Source organism: Dreissena polymorpha, chromosome 13 (assembly GCF_020536995.1).
Source record: "Dreissena polymorpha isolate Duluth1 chromosome 13, UMN_Dpol_1.0, whole genome shotgun sequence".
NCBI lineage: Eukaryota > Metazoa > Mollusca > Bivalvia > Myida > Dreissenidae > Dreissena > Dreissena polymorpha.
The window spans coordinates 6,261,841-6,278,985 of NC_068367.1; the positions used below are offsets into that span (position 1 = coordinate 6,261,841).

The following is a 17,145-nucleotide window of genomic DNA, read 5'->3' on the forward strand; positions in this document are numbered from 1 at the left end:
ATCACAGGGTCAAGAAAAAAACACCATTTTCAGCAGTATTTCTAGTCTATTTGTTGCCAAAGCAACCACAATTTTTGACGTATGAACAAAATGAAATGACTCGCATACTGTCCATATTGTCATATATCCATGTTCCAAGTTTCATAAAAAAATATGAAGAACGTTTAAAGTTATCGCAGGATCCAGAAAAGTGTGACGGACAGACTGACAGACAAACGGAGTGCAAACCATACGTCCACGCCGGTGAAACCGATAGGGGACTAACAAAGGTTATTAATAAGCTTGACTAAATTATTTTATTAATCAATAAAAACATGAAAACTGAGCAACCATACAAACAATGCCCCAAAATGGGGTTGTGATTTTCTTAGACACAACAACAACAAGATATGTCCCCTTAAAATAACAGACACTTAATTAATTTAATGCAAACTGGCTTTGTCTGAATGTTAACTATTTTTATAGTTTCCTAACTTGCCCACATGCAATGAAAAGCTACTTCAGTGCTAAAGTTACTTATTTAAAAGTTTCAGTGATATACCTCCATCCTTACTCAAGTTATAGCACGTAAACCATATGTCTATTTACTGTACTAAATAATGGGGTTGATTCTGTGGGTACGTGGTGCGTAATGCAGGAATTCTGTCCTTGCAACTGGGGAAACAAGTTTAATTCCCATAATCGAAATTATTTTGAGGCATAATTTTTTCCGGGCATCAAACAAATCCGAGCATATTTTTATAATTAGAATTGTTGTGGAGATATATGGACGGGATTTTGCACTATGCCCCTTTCGCAGGGTGGAAATTCATAATTTCCATTTATCATCAAACACTAGGCGTACTCTAAAATTCGCAATTTAGGAAATAACAGTTATTTTTTTTAAGTTTTAATATACACATGTAATAATGTATAAGTGTGTGTTACCCTCTCCACTATCTTATAACAGTGAACATTATCTTGAGCAAACCGACCCCAAATGCTTTGTCTGAATGTATGTATGAATCTAGTGCTTGAAAATATTCATTTACATACCTTCTGTTGTTATTTTAACATTATAGGCATGAGTCATAATTGAACCAAGCATAAACCAATAGATTCCACTGTCTTCATATGTGGCGTTCTTAATCACGAGCTTGCTCGTCTGTAAAACCATTCTAGATGTCAGCGTGATAGGCAGGGACGCGTAAAAAGCACTCGTATGCGCACGATGCCTTGTATACACAGTGAGGTTTGGTGGTCCTAACCATCTTGAATTTGTGTCTCTTATGACGTTAGCACTTGATGAATAGTATTCCGGATTAAACTGCCATAGATTTATTTCTTTGTCCAACTGGACTCCTGGAAAAAGAAAAATTTAACTTTTTACATCAATTTTATTTTCAATAGTTTTACTCATATTGGTTTGAGATATTAAACAAATTTTATAGTCCAAGAAGTAAACATAAGAAAGGGCTTATTTTCTTTCAAAGAGAATGGCCGTTCACGGCCATTTCACAATTTCGACATAGACATTTCACAAATCAAGCAAGGCCACAATTCTTTACAAAAACAGCTATTTTTAATTATAAATTCAGGACCATTTGACAATTTAAAATAACATTTTAATAATTTACATAAGCGAGACAAGATATTGACAGGGGTTAGGCTTTTTTACGGTTAAAGATAGACTGTACCAGTCAGGATATTGTTGACATAAATGCAAGTGGTTATTTTTTGAAAGAAAGTGTCAAGACAATGAAAATATTATTTTAATGCTTTATTAAAAGACATTTTAAGATGATGCAAAAATTAAATATATAAATACATGCTTTTAATATACTAATTTCAACTGAATTTCACAATTTTAAAAAGTTTGCAACTCGTTTTTTCACAATTTTCAGAAGTTCGCAACTCAGTTTTTACAATTTTGAAAAGTTTGCGACTCATTTTTTCACAAAGTGAGGGGGGCCAGGGCCGCTAAATAAAATCAGGAAAAAAGCCCTGAAGAGTATTGAAAGTATAAAATATATGTACCTACTTCAATATAGCATAGCAATACTTTATATCGACAATGCAAGTGTTCATAATATACTTGTTTGATAAGTCAAATGCTTACATACTATCAGGTTACAAAATCAAAGCGCTGAAGACAATGAAATTGTTCGCCATTGCATAATCTTAGACGCAACTCAGTTTTCAAAATTATGTTATAGCTTTTTGTATCGCAAGTTTGAAATGAAAACACAACCCATTAACATTTATAAAGAGTATGTCTTTAAGCACAGGTGGAGATGTGGGTACACTGTTTATCCTTATATTTATGTTATAGAGATAACTCAGACAACATAACTTTATTTTCCTTTTCCCAATCGGTTGCCGCACTGGCAATCATCTTTAGAATTTTGGTTGCCTTGCTAAAGAGTAACAAGCCTAGAATCATGTACATGTTGTGTTATGTATATATGTACATGTTGTGTTATGTATATCTAATACTTTATTTATTTCTTTAAATTATTGAGCAATAAATTTGCCAACATGACATACGTTTAATGCATCATGTCTTGTTGTGAGCCGGAAATGAATAATTTCCTAGGCCTAATTGATCCACAGTCGACAATTTGTATTCTATGTTTAATTGGATTTAGTTGTTTCAAGCTTTGAAAAAGCTAGTTGCCCTGCTTATAAGCCCAAGTGTAACCAACTTTTGAAATTGAGTTTTCTGGGCTTAAATCTACTGGCCTCAGGCTAGCAGGCATCAACTTAACCTGTACGTTATAAATGATGTAAGATCTGACAGTGTATTGAACCCATTCAATTTGCAAGTCTGAAGACATTAAAGGGACCTTTGCACGTTTTGTTAAATTGCCAACATTAAACAATTCAATAATTTAGAGAGTTCGGTTGTTGTCGTTATATTATTTCATACTACGAGGATTGCTTATATAAAGTATAAAATACATCAATTGATTGAGCACGGATACCCGAGTGGTCTAAACGATAGACTTTTTTCCAGGGATAAGTGGATCAAGCCCAGCTGAGGGTAACTTATTTTGTTTCTTTAATTTTAATGGAGCTTATAAGATCCCATGCTTACATTTATCAATATAAAGCATTTAATGACAAACTTTGAAAAGGTCCCTATTAGATACTTAAAATTTTACTTAAAATGCCACAAGGTAAACATTTAGAACTCATTGGTTGTTTATTTGATTTAAAAGTGATTTTGTTTATTTGCCATTGTCAGCGAGGTTACTTTGAAGTTATTATCACTTTTATGTTTTTGTTTTTTTAAGTCATTAATACAAAAGATAATCTAAGCTTCATTTTGGGAAAACAGGGCTTAATGCATATGCATTAATTGTCATCCCAGTACAAGAGACTCTCTTCAAACGAAAAACACCATAACATCAAAAAGTGTCGTCCTTGATAAGCTAGTGCGCACTGCACAGCCTTATCAGTGTGCACAGGACACCACTTAATTGACATGCATTGAGCCCCGTTTTCCCTAAACGAAGCCAATGCGTACAGATTTCAATGACAAACTGGCCAATGTCGTCGCACATGCTGTTAATCACTATTGATTACATACACACACTCACTGTCTGCAGTATACCAGCGGTGAAGTATACACAGGCTTATCAGTGTGCACAGGCAGATGCGCTGGTTATCGTTCTTAGCGTAGTAAAGAGCAGACCAACTTGCAAAACTTGCTGTTAACATTAAAAACAACTGCTGAACTTTGGTATAAATTGTTAAAATAAAAACAAGAGTAATGTTGCAAACTGTGATTCTATAAATTGGTCTCGATTAAAAGACGACATTTTGTGTCAACAGAAACTACTACAAATATCACAGGGAAGATAAATCTTCCTATAATTTCACTATTTTTAATGAAAAACATCAAAAGCGTAACAGTAATTTGAATCAATTTTTAGAGGTTAAAAATCTTGCCCTTTAACTTGGTTTTAACAGCAAGTGCTGTTATTTTCTTAGCAGATTTATAACAAAACTAATTATTTATATCTATAAGAAATAATTTCCATTTATATTTGGAAAAATAAAGGGTAAGGTTGTTTACTTCCTTGTATCAAGGGACGCTAACAGGTTGCCAAGACGTGACACTGCTTGGAATGCTACTTTCTTTTCCGTCCAGATGACATTCAGATCAGACAAAAGTTTCAAGCTTTTCATAAAATCGTATTAAATCTTAGTCAGCATGATAGGTAGAGGCGCGCGACAAACGGCAGGGATGCAGAAGAGGCCGAGGTCGGTAAGCCCAGACGGCAACAGGCTTAACGAATGGGGAAAATGCAATAATGTAATCAATTTTTAGCAACTGCTAAAAGAGGCCGAGATCGTGCTTAATAGTTTAAGCACTGGTATGGTTCCAAGTAAACCCCTTCAACCGAGCCAGCCAACAATGCCCGCCACGTTGAACATCACAACACCGAGCGCGGCAATGCCACCCATCCAGACAGTTTCGGATGACGTAGCGGCCCACATCCCCGATCAGTTGAAAAAACAAATCAGGCGGGGTGAATATATTAATTTCTCATTATTGTTAAAAGGTTCCGTAGAGCTTCAAAGTCATCTGTCAGTGGAACACTTTCAGATTCAGCATACAGCCGCCTGGTGGCGCAGAAGAAAGAATAAAGAGACGCGATTGGTTCGATTTTGCAATGGTCAGACGCATGATTAATTATCTTCATGTCTGTGTATTTATCGTGAGATCATAGCAGACTTAAAACACAAGAATTGCTCAAATATTTTGGACCATAATAGAGGACGCGTACCGCCAGAATGAGTCTACTTGGGCGCACCTATGACGAGCAGTTTAGGTTCCGTAAAGGCATCTTTCCCTCGCCCTGGTCGGAAATAAATAATGACCTTTGGTGGTGCTGTATGCTTGTACATCCCAGAAACGCACGCACATCGGGAACGTGTGTTCGCACCTCACTTGACCAGTACAAGTGTAACCAGGGAAGTTGCCGCCTGGTTAATTGCCGGTTTCTTCAAAATTGCTCGCGTCGTCGGGGGTAACAATTCAGCAATCAACTGTCCGAAGGAACGAAAGCCTCGGGAGTCGCCCAGCGCGTAAACACACCAATGTTTGATGCTCCCTTTCATGGCAGAAATAACCCAAATTCCCACAGGTTCGGGCGGCGTCAATTCGGACAAACACGAGGCAATTTAAGTCGATACACGCAGGAACTGTCAAAACAAAAATATTATTGACATCACTCCGACGCTGATTAAATTAGACTCTTTGCAAACATTTCTTCGGCGATATGATTATGCGAAAGCAAAGTTTGTCTTTTATGGCTTAAAAAAACGGATTTTCAATATCACTAGCCGCGACAAACACGCAGGCCCTTTCTCGTCACAACAGTTCAACGAATTCAGATTTTATCGCCAATAGGTCTCTTCCCAAAACAGGGTGGAGTACCGCATGATACATCACATGTCTTACCCAGAGGGGGAACCGTCAATGCCTATATAGTCCTAACAATGACATTGGTCCAGTACACAGGTTTTGATAAAGCTTTTGAGTTAATACAATGTATGGGTAAAAAGTGTTTCTTATGTTTAAAATGGAAATCAAAAATGCTTTTGAGATCATACCAATCAAGCCTATGGATTTTCGGTTGTTGGGGTTCCAAATTACAGATCGTTCTTTTTTGATAAAAATTACCTTTCGGTGCATCAATTACTTGTGCTACTTTCGAACGTTGTCTATTTCCGAGTGAACTCGTGACCGCTAATTCACTATCAAGATGATTTCTTTGGCGATGATAAGTCTCGCTCACTTTGCGGTGATTTGATGTCCGTCTTTTCCAAGGTTATGGTCGAGATAAGAGTCCCAGTGGCAGTTGAAAAAACGAAAGGTCTAACGATGGTTCTAACAATTTTAGGTTTAGAGTTTTGGTAGCGCAAAAATGCAAATCCGCATACTATTGGCAAAGATTCATGAATTGACAGAAAAGATCAGCAAGATTTTGTCAAAAATAAAAGCAAGGTTGCGCGATATACAGTCTCTCATGGGTTCCCTCATCTTTTGTTGTTGGGCTATACCAGCAGGTAGACCGTTTTGTCGTCGGCTCATTAATGAGACATGGGGTTTAACCAAACATTTCCACCGAATTAGAATCAGGCGAGATATTAAGCTGGAATTGCGTATGTAGTTGCATTTTTTTTTTGCAAATTACAACGGGATATCAATGTTTCACAATCAGTTTTGGCTGTTTATTGAAGATGTCAATAATTTTACCGATAGCGCGGCGGGCGTTGGGCTCAGTTTTGGTATTTATTTTGAGTCACACTGATGTGCAACTAGGTGGCCAGTAGACTTGTCCACAGACGGACATACCAGCGACATAACAAACTTAAAGCTGTTCCCGATATTGGTTTCAATTGCTATCTTGCGATATATGCTACAAAACAAACAGATTCAGTTCAACTGCGACAATGCCCCTGGTGTAGGTGTTCTTTAATCATGGTCTTCTAAATCGGACACAGTTATGACGCTGGTGCGCCCCCTTACACTCATATGTTTAAAATTTAATATTTAAATTCAAGTACCTCACATTCCAGGTACAAAAAACACAATATGCGACGCACTTACTCGATTTCAGATGGCAAGATTCAGAAACTTGGCAACGGAAGCAGACGAGGAGCCACAGAGGGCACCTCTGGAACAGCTTCAAGACAGAGCAATCTCTTTAATGCAAAAGTTTATATCACAAAACACTAGCGCAGCGTATGAAACCGGCGTCAATACCTTTAGTGCATTTTGGGATCTTAACCATACATCCAAAATGCAACCAGTACCTGAAAAGGTTATCTCATGGTTCATAGCAAACTGTTTTAAGAAAGGCTTAGCGACCCGCACGGTCAAAACTTACTCGGCAGGAATTAACTATTGGCAACAAGAACACGGCCACAAATCGTTTGCCGAAGAATTTAGGCTTAGTAAGGTTTAAGAAGGCTATTCGCGATCAATGGGTATAAACAAGGACAAAAAACGCCTGATCACATCCGAAATCCGCTTCAAAGTAATACAGTAATTGCCAAATGTATGCTATAACTCGTACAAGGCAACTATATTTGCTGCAATATTTTCCTTGCATATTTTGGGCTGTTTCCTTTAAGCAAGTTGGTATCACCAAAACCAAAACCATAGCAAGAATGTCCGGCTATGAATTTTCATTAGACCAGTCATACATCTTAATCCGAATCACTAAGTCAAAATCGGTTCAACACAACGCGGTGGTCACACGCAAAATTCCAAAATCGGAGGAATCAATATGTCCTGTCCATCTGGCAATGTCATCGGTAGGTCATACAGCATTTTGTCATAAGAAGGGTAGGCCGGTTACCAGACAGCAGGTAAACGCGGTGCTAGCAAAATGCATCGGCCGCACTGAATTCGGCAACGCTTTCTTTAACACACATAGCTTTAATTTTGGGCGCGCAATGGGTCTCTCAAGGAAAGGAGTTCCTCCCGAAGTCATAGCGAAACTTGGGAGATGGACATCAGACACATACAACAAGTACATTAGACCATTAACCTTAAGATTGTTCTAGGGTATAGCAGCTAAAAGCTGTGACGTCACTGGTGATACATCCAAGATTGCCGCACCCATAGTGAGCTGTCAAAACCGGTATTAAACGCCTATATTCACTAAATTGGGCTACAACATTATGATTATACAGTAATATAATAAACACGTAAGCAAATTGTATTTGGGTATACATGCTTATATAGTTTTATGCAATTTCACTGTTAGACCTTATATATAATGAATACAAATATGAAAAACATCTCATTGTGTACACCAAAAATGTAATTTCATTTTGACAGAGGTATGGGTTCTTGAGGACAGTATTCCTCAGCAGGCAGGAGCAAGAGCTAAAGAACGGGGGACGGAAAACCTGCGGCTGTCCACAAGCATCGCATAGAGGTTAATTGACGGCCTGACATGGTCAACATTACCGAGGTCAATCAAAGCCAATGTGTTACTTTGCACATCGACAAAGGTATTGGTATTGCACATGGGCGGAAATGATCTGTGCAGGGACTCGTGTACAAAGGTACAAAATTGGCGCTCTTCCACTCACAGAAAGATTATTAAGTCAAAATATCGATGTGTAAACAGGATTGGCCGAGTGTGTGTGCAGTGGGCAAGCCGCAGCACCTGTATCACCATGGACATTGATGCAAACATACCCGTTTTTTTTCCTCCCGTATGGGGTGCACTTGTCACCAGTTGGGCTTGAGTTCTATCTGGACACCCTGCAGGATGCGATTATGCAATTGTTATTTACCACAATATATAGGGCATAATCATTTGTAAACAAGGCAATTTGTTATCGACCAAGTGGCTAGTACTGGTATGCATGTCAGAATTTTGTGGAATAAATTGTTCCAATTTATTTGTGGCGTAAAATTCTGTAAGAACAGGTTGTTGCATATCTCAGTTCCACTAACTTTGGTTAATCAGTATTAATTTATCGCATAGGATAAATAAACAAGTATATTCTGCATGGGGTACTTTGGGACAACACCACAATGACTCAGTGGGTTCAAATCCCATCTCTTGACGTACACATTATAGCAATAGGCTAACTGCACGGGGCGAGGTTTGGTTGGTTGGTTGGTTAGCCTGACTTGCAGGGGTCAGGTGGATTATATCTTCCCGGCACTACACCCTGTTGGTTTAGTTTGGTGGTTACTGGCATCTCAGTCGATTATGTGTGTAATTAAGTTTATCGGCGTATTGTGTGATGGTTACTGGCAAACGGTATAACTGGTGATATATATATAGGTTACAGGCAAAGGTTGATGTCTGCCAGAGGGTTATATAGTGTGTCTGCCAGAGGGTTATATACTGGGTCACTGGCCAAGGTATACATACGCGGTTATGCTTAGTGAAAGTCCACATTAGTAACAATCGTGTCTAGGAAATGATTACTAAAACACACCAAGTGCTCACACGGTTTTGCGCCATATATTGCGGCCTTTACTCAAATACCTATCACAGGCTTCTGATAACTTTGATATAAAATAATTAATTGAATGGATGGTTTTAGTTTCAGTATACTATGGAAATAAAGACAAACCAGCTATATTCGGGTTATTTATTGTATATCATAAATTCTAACATGTCACGTGACTTGTTTTCCTATATACAAAGAAGAAAAACTACCGTTGGTTATTCTGCAACAAACCACGGGCGAAGACAAATGTTTCGAAAATAGTTCTGGCAATTCAAAGAATTAGTTCAGTAAAATGCACGGGCCCTAACTCGCAATTTGGAAAAGAAATAAATTTCCGCGTACTGCAGTTCACTTCAACCAAAATAGTACTAAAATGTCATGCATCGTTCATTAAATGTATTTGTGTTGTGGTTATTTTCTTTTTATTTGAATCAATAGGCAAACTATTTGTTTATGTTTAAATTTAGTATTACTTCACTTTGATTGTCCGCGCACTTTTTATGAAAGAATACGACGTCATTTGATTTTCATTGTGGTGACGTAACGTTTTCGAGAACAGCGTAGGACGTACGGTTAATATAATTCTCATTTATTACCTATAAATCACGGATAACGTATTAATTAAATCGTGTTAGAATCAAAATAATCGACGTGTAAGTTTTGGTTATTGCAATAATAACTAACGGTTCGTCGTTCTGATGCTTTTCCGTTTCTAGATGGCAACATCCCTAAAGGACCTTCCTATGGTATTTACATTTCGCAGTTGGTACGTTATGCCAGAGCATGTTCGTGTATTAAAGATTTTAATGATCGTAATCTAATATTAACTAAAAAATTGCTAAAACAAGGCTTTTTGCATCATAACCTAAGAAATAAATTTGCTAGATTTTACTCTAAGTATGGTGAATTAATTTCAAAATATAATGTTTCTTTAAAATGGCATTTAAATAATGGAATCTCCCATCCATCATTTTACGGAGATGTTTTGAAGCGTGTCCGCAAATTAAAATATGTTAAACCAAATGTTCATATTAAACTTTTCAATTTAATTAACTTGTTTTTATCAAAAGAATACGATGCTTATGTACTTAAAAACACGTGTTTGATGGTTTCGATTCACTATATCTTTTTTCTCTTAAAATTTGGAATCATTAGTGATATTATAGGCATTTTTCACTGTTGAATAAAATTGTGTCATTGTGTCATATGAACAAATCTGCATGAATACTACATTATAGGCATTTTTCACTGTTGAATAAAATTGTGTCATTGTGTCGTATGAACAAATCTGCATGTAAACTACATTTGGACTAAAATCGTACATCAAATCATTTCTGTCTTTAGTTGTCTAAACACCTATATACTGTTTGATTCCAATAATGTCGCTTTAATGGAATAACCATTTTTATTCATTTGCTTCTTAATATTAAATCACCTAAACTTGTTTTATTAGTAGCACAGCCCCATTAATATTTTTATTTAGTACTGCCCTTGGAATTTGTTCACGTCATTATGTCACTATGGATTGTTGTGACATCATACGACCGACTTTCCTAGTTGTAATCTACATGCATAGGTCATTGGGTTTATAACGTTCCATTTTATTTATATTTTCTCTCTGATAGGCGTTTCTTGTTTGATTTAATTATTTTTAATTTGTTTAGCAGTCACATAAACAACCAAGCTATGTACTATGGAATTTTTACACCCATTATTGCTGCTTCTTCCTGTATTTGCGCGATGATTATCTGAGATATTAACTCTATGATTCTATATTCTCAAATCTTTTCTATAAAGAGGGAATGTAGTTGACAATTGTTAATAGTTTTATTTGATTGTTTGTCAAACAGTTGGAATTCTGTTACTCTTGTATCTTCAATGTAATTGAGTAATTAAAAATAGTAATTAAATTGCGTGCGTTTTAATTCCCTTTTATTATTGTTTAATTTGAGTTACAATGCTATGACGTTAAATTTTATTTACACTTAAATGTATTATGAATATTGCTGGGCCAAGTGTGAGGTTGAGCGCTCTATAACCAGGTTTAAACCCCCAATGCTTTGCATTGACCGTTCCAAGGCGGTGACCCCAGTTTTATTCATATTTTGTGTTTATGTTGGTTTGTATTGTGCTGTATTGTGCTGTTTTGTACTGTTGGGGCAATCGGTCACTTGCCTTAAATAAAGGACCAACTAACTGTTTTTAATGAAAATTCAATACTGCTCCAGCAGCTGGAGTTTCACTTCTTTATATTGTTACCAAACCACTCGGGCTACACCCTCGTGGTTTAATTACAACACATTGGAACTCCAAACCGTTGGTATTTACCGCAATAACCAACGCTTACACGTCCGCTTTTTCTTAAATAAACCATATATAATTGATTCAAATATTTCAAGCTACACTTTAACATTAAGCAAGAAATCTCATTCCTTTCTGTGCAAAGTTCCATAATAGAAAAAAGGAACTGCTCTGTAACTAGCCATACTGGTAAAAACTAAATTGTATGTTTTTGTTTCTAACCTGATTTGTTTCATCAAGAATTCACAAGGAAGCTCACAGATGTTTGAAGTTATATGCTAACAATAAATGATAATGATGAAAAGCTGCCAGTCACATCAGGCCTTTAGAATGTTAAATCTCAATATGAATCTGTTCAATGCTAAAAGTTGTATTGTGACTGAAAACTTCCCAAGGACCCTTTCTGCGAAATTATTTCTGATCTGACCAATACATCCTGTTAAGAACACTGTTAAAAGGAAAACAATTGCTCTAACCAAGTGTCATGATGATTGGACTTAATTGTGTCAGATATCATTAGAATATATATTCTAGCCAAGTTTCATGAAGTTCAATGAAGATTGGACTATACATATGACTTTTTGAGTGATAACAAGTTTTCACAAAAGCCATATAAGAAAAACTGACCCACCCACTATAGGTCACATTTGTCGATTCACAAAGCCATTTTGGAACTGTGCTGAGATATCATCAGATCAAATGATCTGACCAAGTTTAAGGAAGATTGGAAACAAACCGTAAGTTCTAGAGTGTTAACAAAAATAAGATTTCATGTCAAGTAATTTTCACGACAAGCTTTTGTTACAGTTGTTTTCCCTAAAAACTATTTGTCAATTAGTTTTTGGCAATTTGGTAAGCACATATTTCCCCCTCTGCATCATTATGTTAGGTAGTATTGTGCATGACTATCGCGTCCTTTCGAATATTGCATGACCAAGCCCTAGCCTAAACTGTATTAACATTACATTTCATACCAATGATGCACTTATGGCCCATTTCCAAACCCTCTCCATCAATGACAAGCTAGTGGAAATGTTTGTTTTTTCAAAAATATAATCTGTTTGTAAAAATTCACAATAATACGTGTTTTTCAAAATTGCTATTAAAACTGAGAGTATACCATAACTTCTATTCTTGACGGGTTTGGTAGCTTAAGGAATTGCAAACTACTGGGCGCGCACCCTATAATGAAAGTTTCCTAGCCTGTCTGCGTTTAGCAGCCAACATTTTCCAGCATTTTTACGACAGAAGCAAATATTTTAAAAGACAGCGCCCAGAACCTGTGTCTATAGAAAATATATACTACAAATATTATATAACGGCAACACTATAGGTCACAACATTCTAACTCAAATCAAATGTGATACGGCGTTTAAAGTGGCCTTTTCACAACGTTTGACATATTTTGAAGTTTGTCATTAAATGCTTTATATTCATAAATGTGAATAATGGATCTTAAAAGCTCCAGTAAAAAATCAAGAATAAAATAAAAAAAGGAAAACAAAGTAGCCGGTACCAGGGCTCGAACCAGTGACCCTCGGAGTCCTGGAGTTAGTCTGAAGTTAAAACGCATTAGCCCTCTCAGCTATTCCGCCGGGTATACACTATTCCAAATTTAAAAGACAACAACAGAACTCTCCAAATTATTCAATCGTTTCGTGTTGCAACGCTTTATAATTTTTCGGTTTTCAAATCGTCAAAAGATACCTACAATGGCTATATTAAACTATGGCAAATGTTCAGCGATACTGTTTTCTATCAAATATCATAACTAAAACAGAAATTTGCGAATCTGAAATACCTTTTTTTCAATTTTGTCAATTTACAAAACCGTGAAAAGATCCCTTTAAAGGTACATCTTATACAACTAAAACTCAATTCCTTTTCCCATTTTCATAATCGTTTGATGTATGATTATTTCATTTAAATTCATGTTAGTCAAATACAAATTGTTAAAAAGATAAAATGATTCTTTTCTGTTGCCATGCTAACAAGGTTCAACTTAACCAATATATGGAAAACTGTCCTACCTCCTTGATGCTTGTTTTCAATGAAACAAAAAGTTTTAAAATCAGTCAAGCTATCATATAAACACATTTTCTGACCAAGTGTCATGAAGATGGGAAATCCAATATAACTAAAAGAATGATAACAGGCTTTTCTGTAATTGACATAGTGACCTGATTTTCAACTTCATGCGACACGAGTTTTGAACTCGGCAAAGTTATCATTGGTACACCTAGTATTACCAAGTATGATGACGTTCAGACAATTAATGTTGCCTCTAGAGTATTAACAAAGTAATTGTTGACAATGCACAATACATTTATGCAAGATTCACAACGGATAAATGGCAATTTCAAATAATAATAAATAACAACACTTACTGTGGTCACAATAATGACCTAGTGGACAAACTTTCGGAGTAACACTTATCTCCCCTTCTCCACAATCCCACCCAGGCTCACAAAGTTGTGGCGTCAAAGTACCATCTACATCACAAGCATGGCCCTTTGGACATATTTTACAAGTTCCATTAACGCCATTGTAGCCACGTAAGCAATTGCCTTGCCCTGAAAGTGACGAAGATTTTCACTTAACATAACTATAGAGAAGAAAATGGTTTCATACAAATCAATCAATGGACTATGTGAACAAAAAGTTTTTACCCAATTATATAGTAATGACATTGAATAGTTTCTTTGAAAATATTTAAGATGTAGGATCAACCTATGTGTAGGCTAATGCACTATCTATTGGCTATTTGTGCCTAAAGATGGGAGGTGATGCCAAAACAGTTTTTTAAGTAATATTCATTTTTATTATTAAGTACTAACTTCTATCTAATAGCTTCTACCTCCGAAAGGGGGTTAATCTATCTGAAAATTCCTGGAGCTGGGAGCCGCCACCTGTGTACGCAAGTAAGACTAGATGGAACATAGTGTAATGTAACCTAGGCTAAACAGATACCCAACACCTCAATATATCCAATCAATCTCCACGCAGAGTTGTCGTTCCTTGCTCTCACATACACCTCTGCGAAAGGCTTGGCATGACATATTGCCCAGAAACTGGTAAAAACCGAACACACGCATTCAAAGTATTTTTTATTTGGATTTTTTTGGATCAGAGGCGTTAAATAATGAAATAGGAATTTTAAATTTACGATACATCGTGCAAAAACTTGCGAGTTTTAATGCAACTCTTTGGAACTATTTTATTGCCCATTTACGCAGATGGACTCATTCCACGCACTTCACAAATGTAAACAATTGAACATAAGTTTTATTGAGTGACGGTATGCATTGCTTCGACGTATGTATGTATGTAGGTTTGTTAACATCAAAAAAAACATTTCTATAATAATAAATTAAGTGTGATATAAGATATTATGGTATGAGATGGGTTTTTATAATGCAGTGAATGTAATGTAACCGTCGTGCAAGCGATTGTTTAGTATACTGTAACCTCATGATGAATGCTTGGAATGATCATGACATGAATGAGACGCTTTCATAAAAATAGTCCATTCTGAGCCCATCACAGAGGTGAATGTAATGTAACAGTCGTGCAAGAGATTGATATCCAATATAAAAGTTATTAGTCAGAGAGCGGGTAAGAGGTGGTACTCACCGATAGCAGGTACGTATTTAATAATTAAAATGAATTTGACTTAAAAAAAATGTTTTAATGTCATAAATACGATACCTGCTATCGAATAGATGAATTTAAAGCTGCGACGGGAAGGTTCGCGTATTGCTCCCCAGTCCCCATCACAGCAGAACCCATATACAGTTTATCCGCTGATAGAATAACCCATATCCAGGGTTATCAGCTAATCTTCGTTAGTATGGTATTGACTTGACTTCTCAAATAAGAGTAAGTATGTCTATGTCATAGAATACTTTACCGTTTGTGAAACCACAAGGGGAACCAACAAATACAAGTGGTCTTGTTGGTACTCCAGAGAAAGAAGATAAAAGGAGGACAGGGTGGTCGAATTACTCCACAAAGCATCTCGGAACACGTCAGAGAGTGGGGTGTGATAAATATACGTCCACGAAGTTGACAGGTCTCGTAATTCATGCGGTGTGCTCTTAAAAAGGGATGAATACCTAGATGAGAGAGAAGAGTAAGCCTTTCTTAGTCGAGGCTCCCAACGTGAAATTGAAGACGCAGACACATAGCCGCTCCCCCTTTTTAAAGGAATGAAGAGTCTCTATTAGAGAATGGACATACTCTGTTGAGGTACAACTTCAAAGCCATGACTGGGCAAAGAAGTATATCTTCATCATGTCCACACGTTCTCGAAATACTTGGGACCTTGAAGGGTTTAGAAGCCATATAAGCTGCGTATCTGCGTCTTTCACCCTATTAAAATGTTTAAAACCCAAAGAAATACAATATCGTGTGTATTGAAAACGCAATCAATTCGACTTTTACGCCAATTCCTAAAATTCGATGCGTACGATACTATAGCTTCAATCGTAAATTCTTTGCTCATTTTCGGTATATTCTCGTTGAATTATTATCGTAATGTGACGTCGCTTTTATTCAGCAAGCGTCTGGATGAAGGAGCAGGAAAACAGTAAAAGTTATTCAAACGCTCTGCGGACTAGATTTTATAGGAGGTTTTGGCGTGACGTCACAAGAGGGGTTTTCCGTTACTAAAAATAGATTGGCCATCAAACCTCTCGATCGCGGCTATTTACATTGTATTAGAGTAAAGGTCGTCGGAAGACTAAATACTGACAATTTCACAAAACAAGACTATAAATACCCGTATTCTTTCTTAAAGTAAGACTTAAATAAATGATAATTTAAAAATAACAAAACATATAATAATTTGATTATAATTATAAGTGGTGTGGATGCGATAGTGTTATTTTTCATCAGCGATAGACATGTATTGTAAGAGGTGCATTGTTATAAAACAAAGCCCTAAAAATGCGCTATACATTACAATCTTTCAATGTAGTTTTTATTATCTTTTACTTTGAATGAATTTTCGTTTCGTTTTACATTGAATGAAATTATTAATAAAATTTAGCATTCAAATGGAAAAAAACACCTGCATATTTTGAAAATTGAACGGTCTTTACATGATAATTGAAAACGATTTACTAGTGATAATGAGCGATACAAATCTAGCATTTTAGGATACGCAAGTATTTTACATCCCTACTATGATCAAACGTGATTGCTTGTTTTCATGATGATGTTTCGAACACGATCTTTACACATTATAGCAGAGTTTACATTTGCAGGTACCCGTTAAATACGTTAATTGTGTAGCAGTAAATTAGTACAATATTTTAAATTTATATATATATATATATATATATATATATATATATATATATATATATATATATATATATATATATATATATATATATATACTGTACAGTTCCTTATAATCCATTTATGACAAATGTATATTTTTTTAAATAAAGTAACTGTTAAGTTTCTTTGTATTTGGCTTAAATGACTGCTCAATATGCCAAGAGATGACCTGGAGATATCATAAATTGTGTTTTATGACCAGACACATTTGGTTTATTCTGGGTTTAGGTTCCTAGATTTATGACACCCTGTTTTGTTAGTACATGTAATTGTCTGGACAGTATCTGATCATAACGAGATAATCGGTTTGTGATGAACAGGGGCAATTAAACACTGGGTTAAAAATGCTGAAACAAAGAGTGTCAAAATTGGTGTGAACAATTAAATAAAAACAAATTTATCAAGAGGATTTAGTTAATCTGTAACAAGGTAAGTTTTTACAGACATATAGGTTCAAATCAGTTTCTATATGTTGATTACATGAAATCAATCTATAGTTGTTTATTTTCGTCCTTATTT

General features: G+C 35.9%; 1 protein-coding gene across 7 annotated transcripts in view; it reads right to left on the reverse strand.

The window, feature by feature from the left end:
• LOC127854475 (uncharacterized) overlaps nucleotides 1–17,145 on the reverse strand; it is a 282,308-nt gene that overhangs the window by 42,538 nt on the left and 222,625 nt on the right. For all 7 annotated transcript variants that reach the window (XM_052389530.1, XM_052389527.1, XM_052389528.1 and 4 more), the window contains 2 exons: nucleotides 13,668–13,853; nucleotides 1,036–1,341 (listed from right to left, as the gene is read on the reverse strand). In XM_052389530.1, the coding sequence (XP_052245490.1) occupies nucleotides 1,036–1,341; nucleotides 13,668–13,853 (492 nt within the window). The remainder of the gene's footprint in view (nucleotides 1–1,035; nucleotides 1,342–13,667; nucleotides 13,854–17,145) is intronic.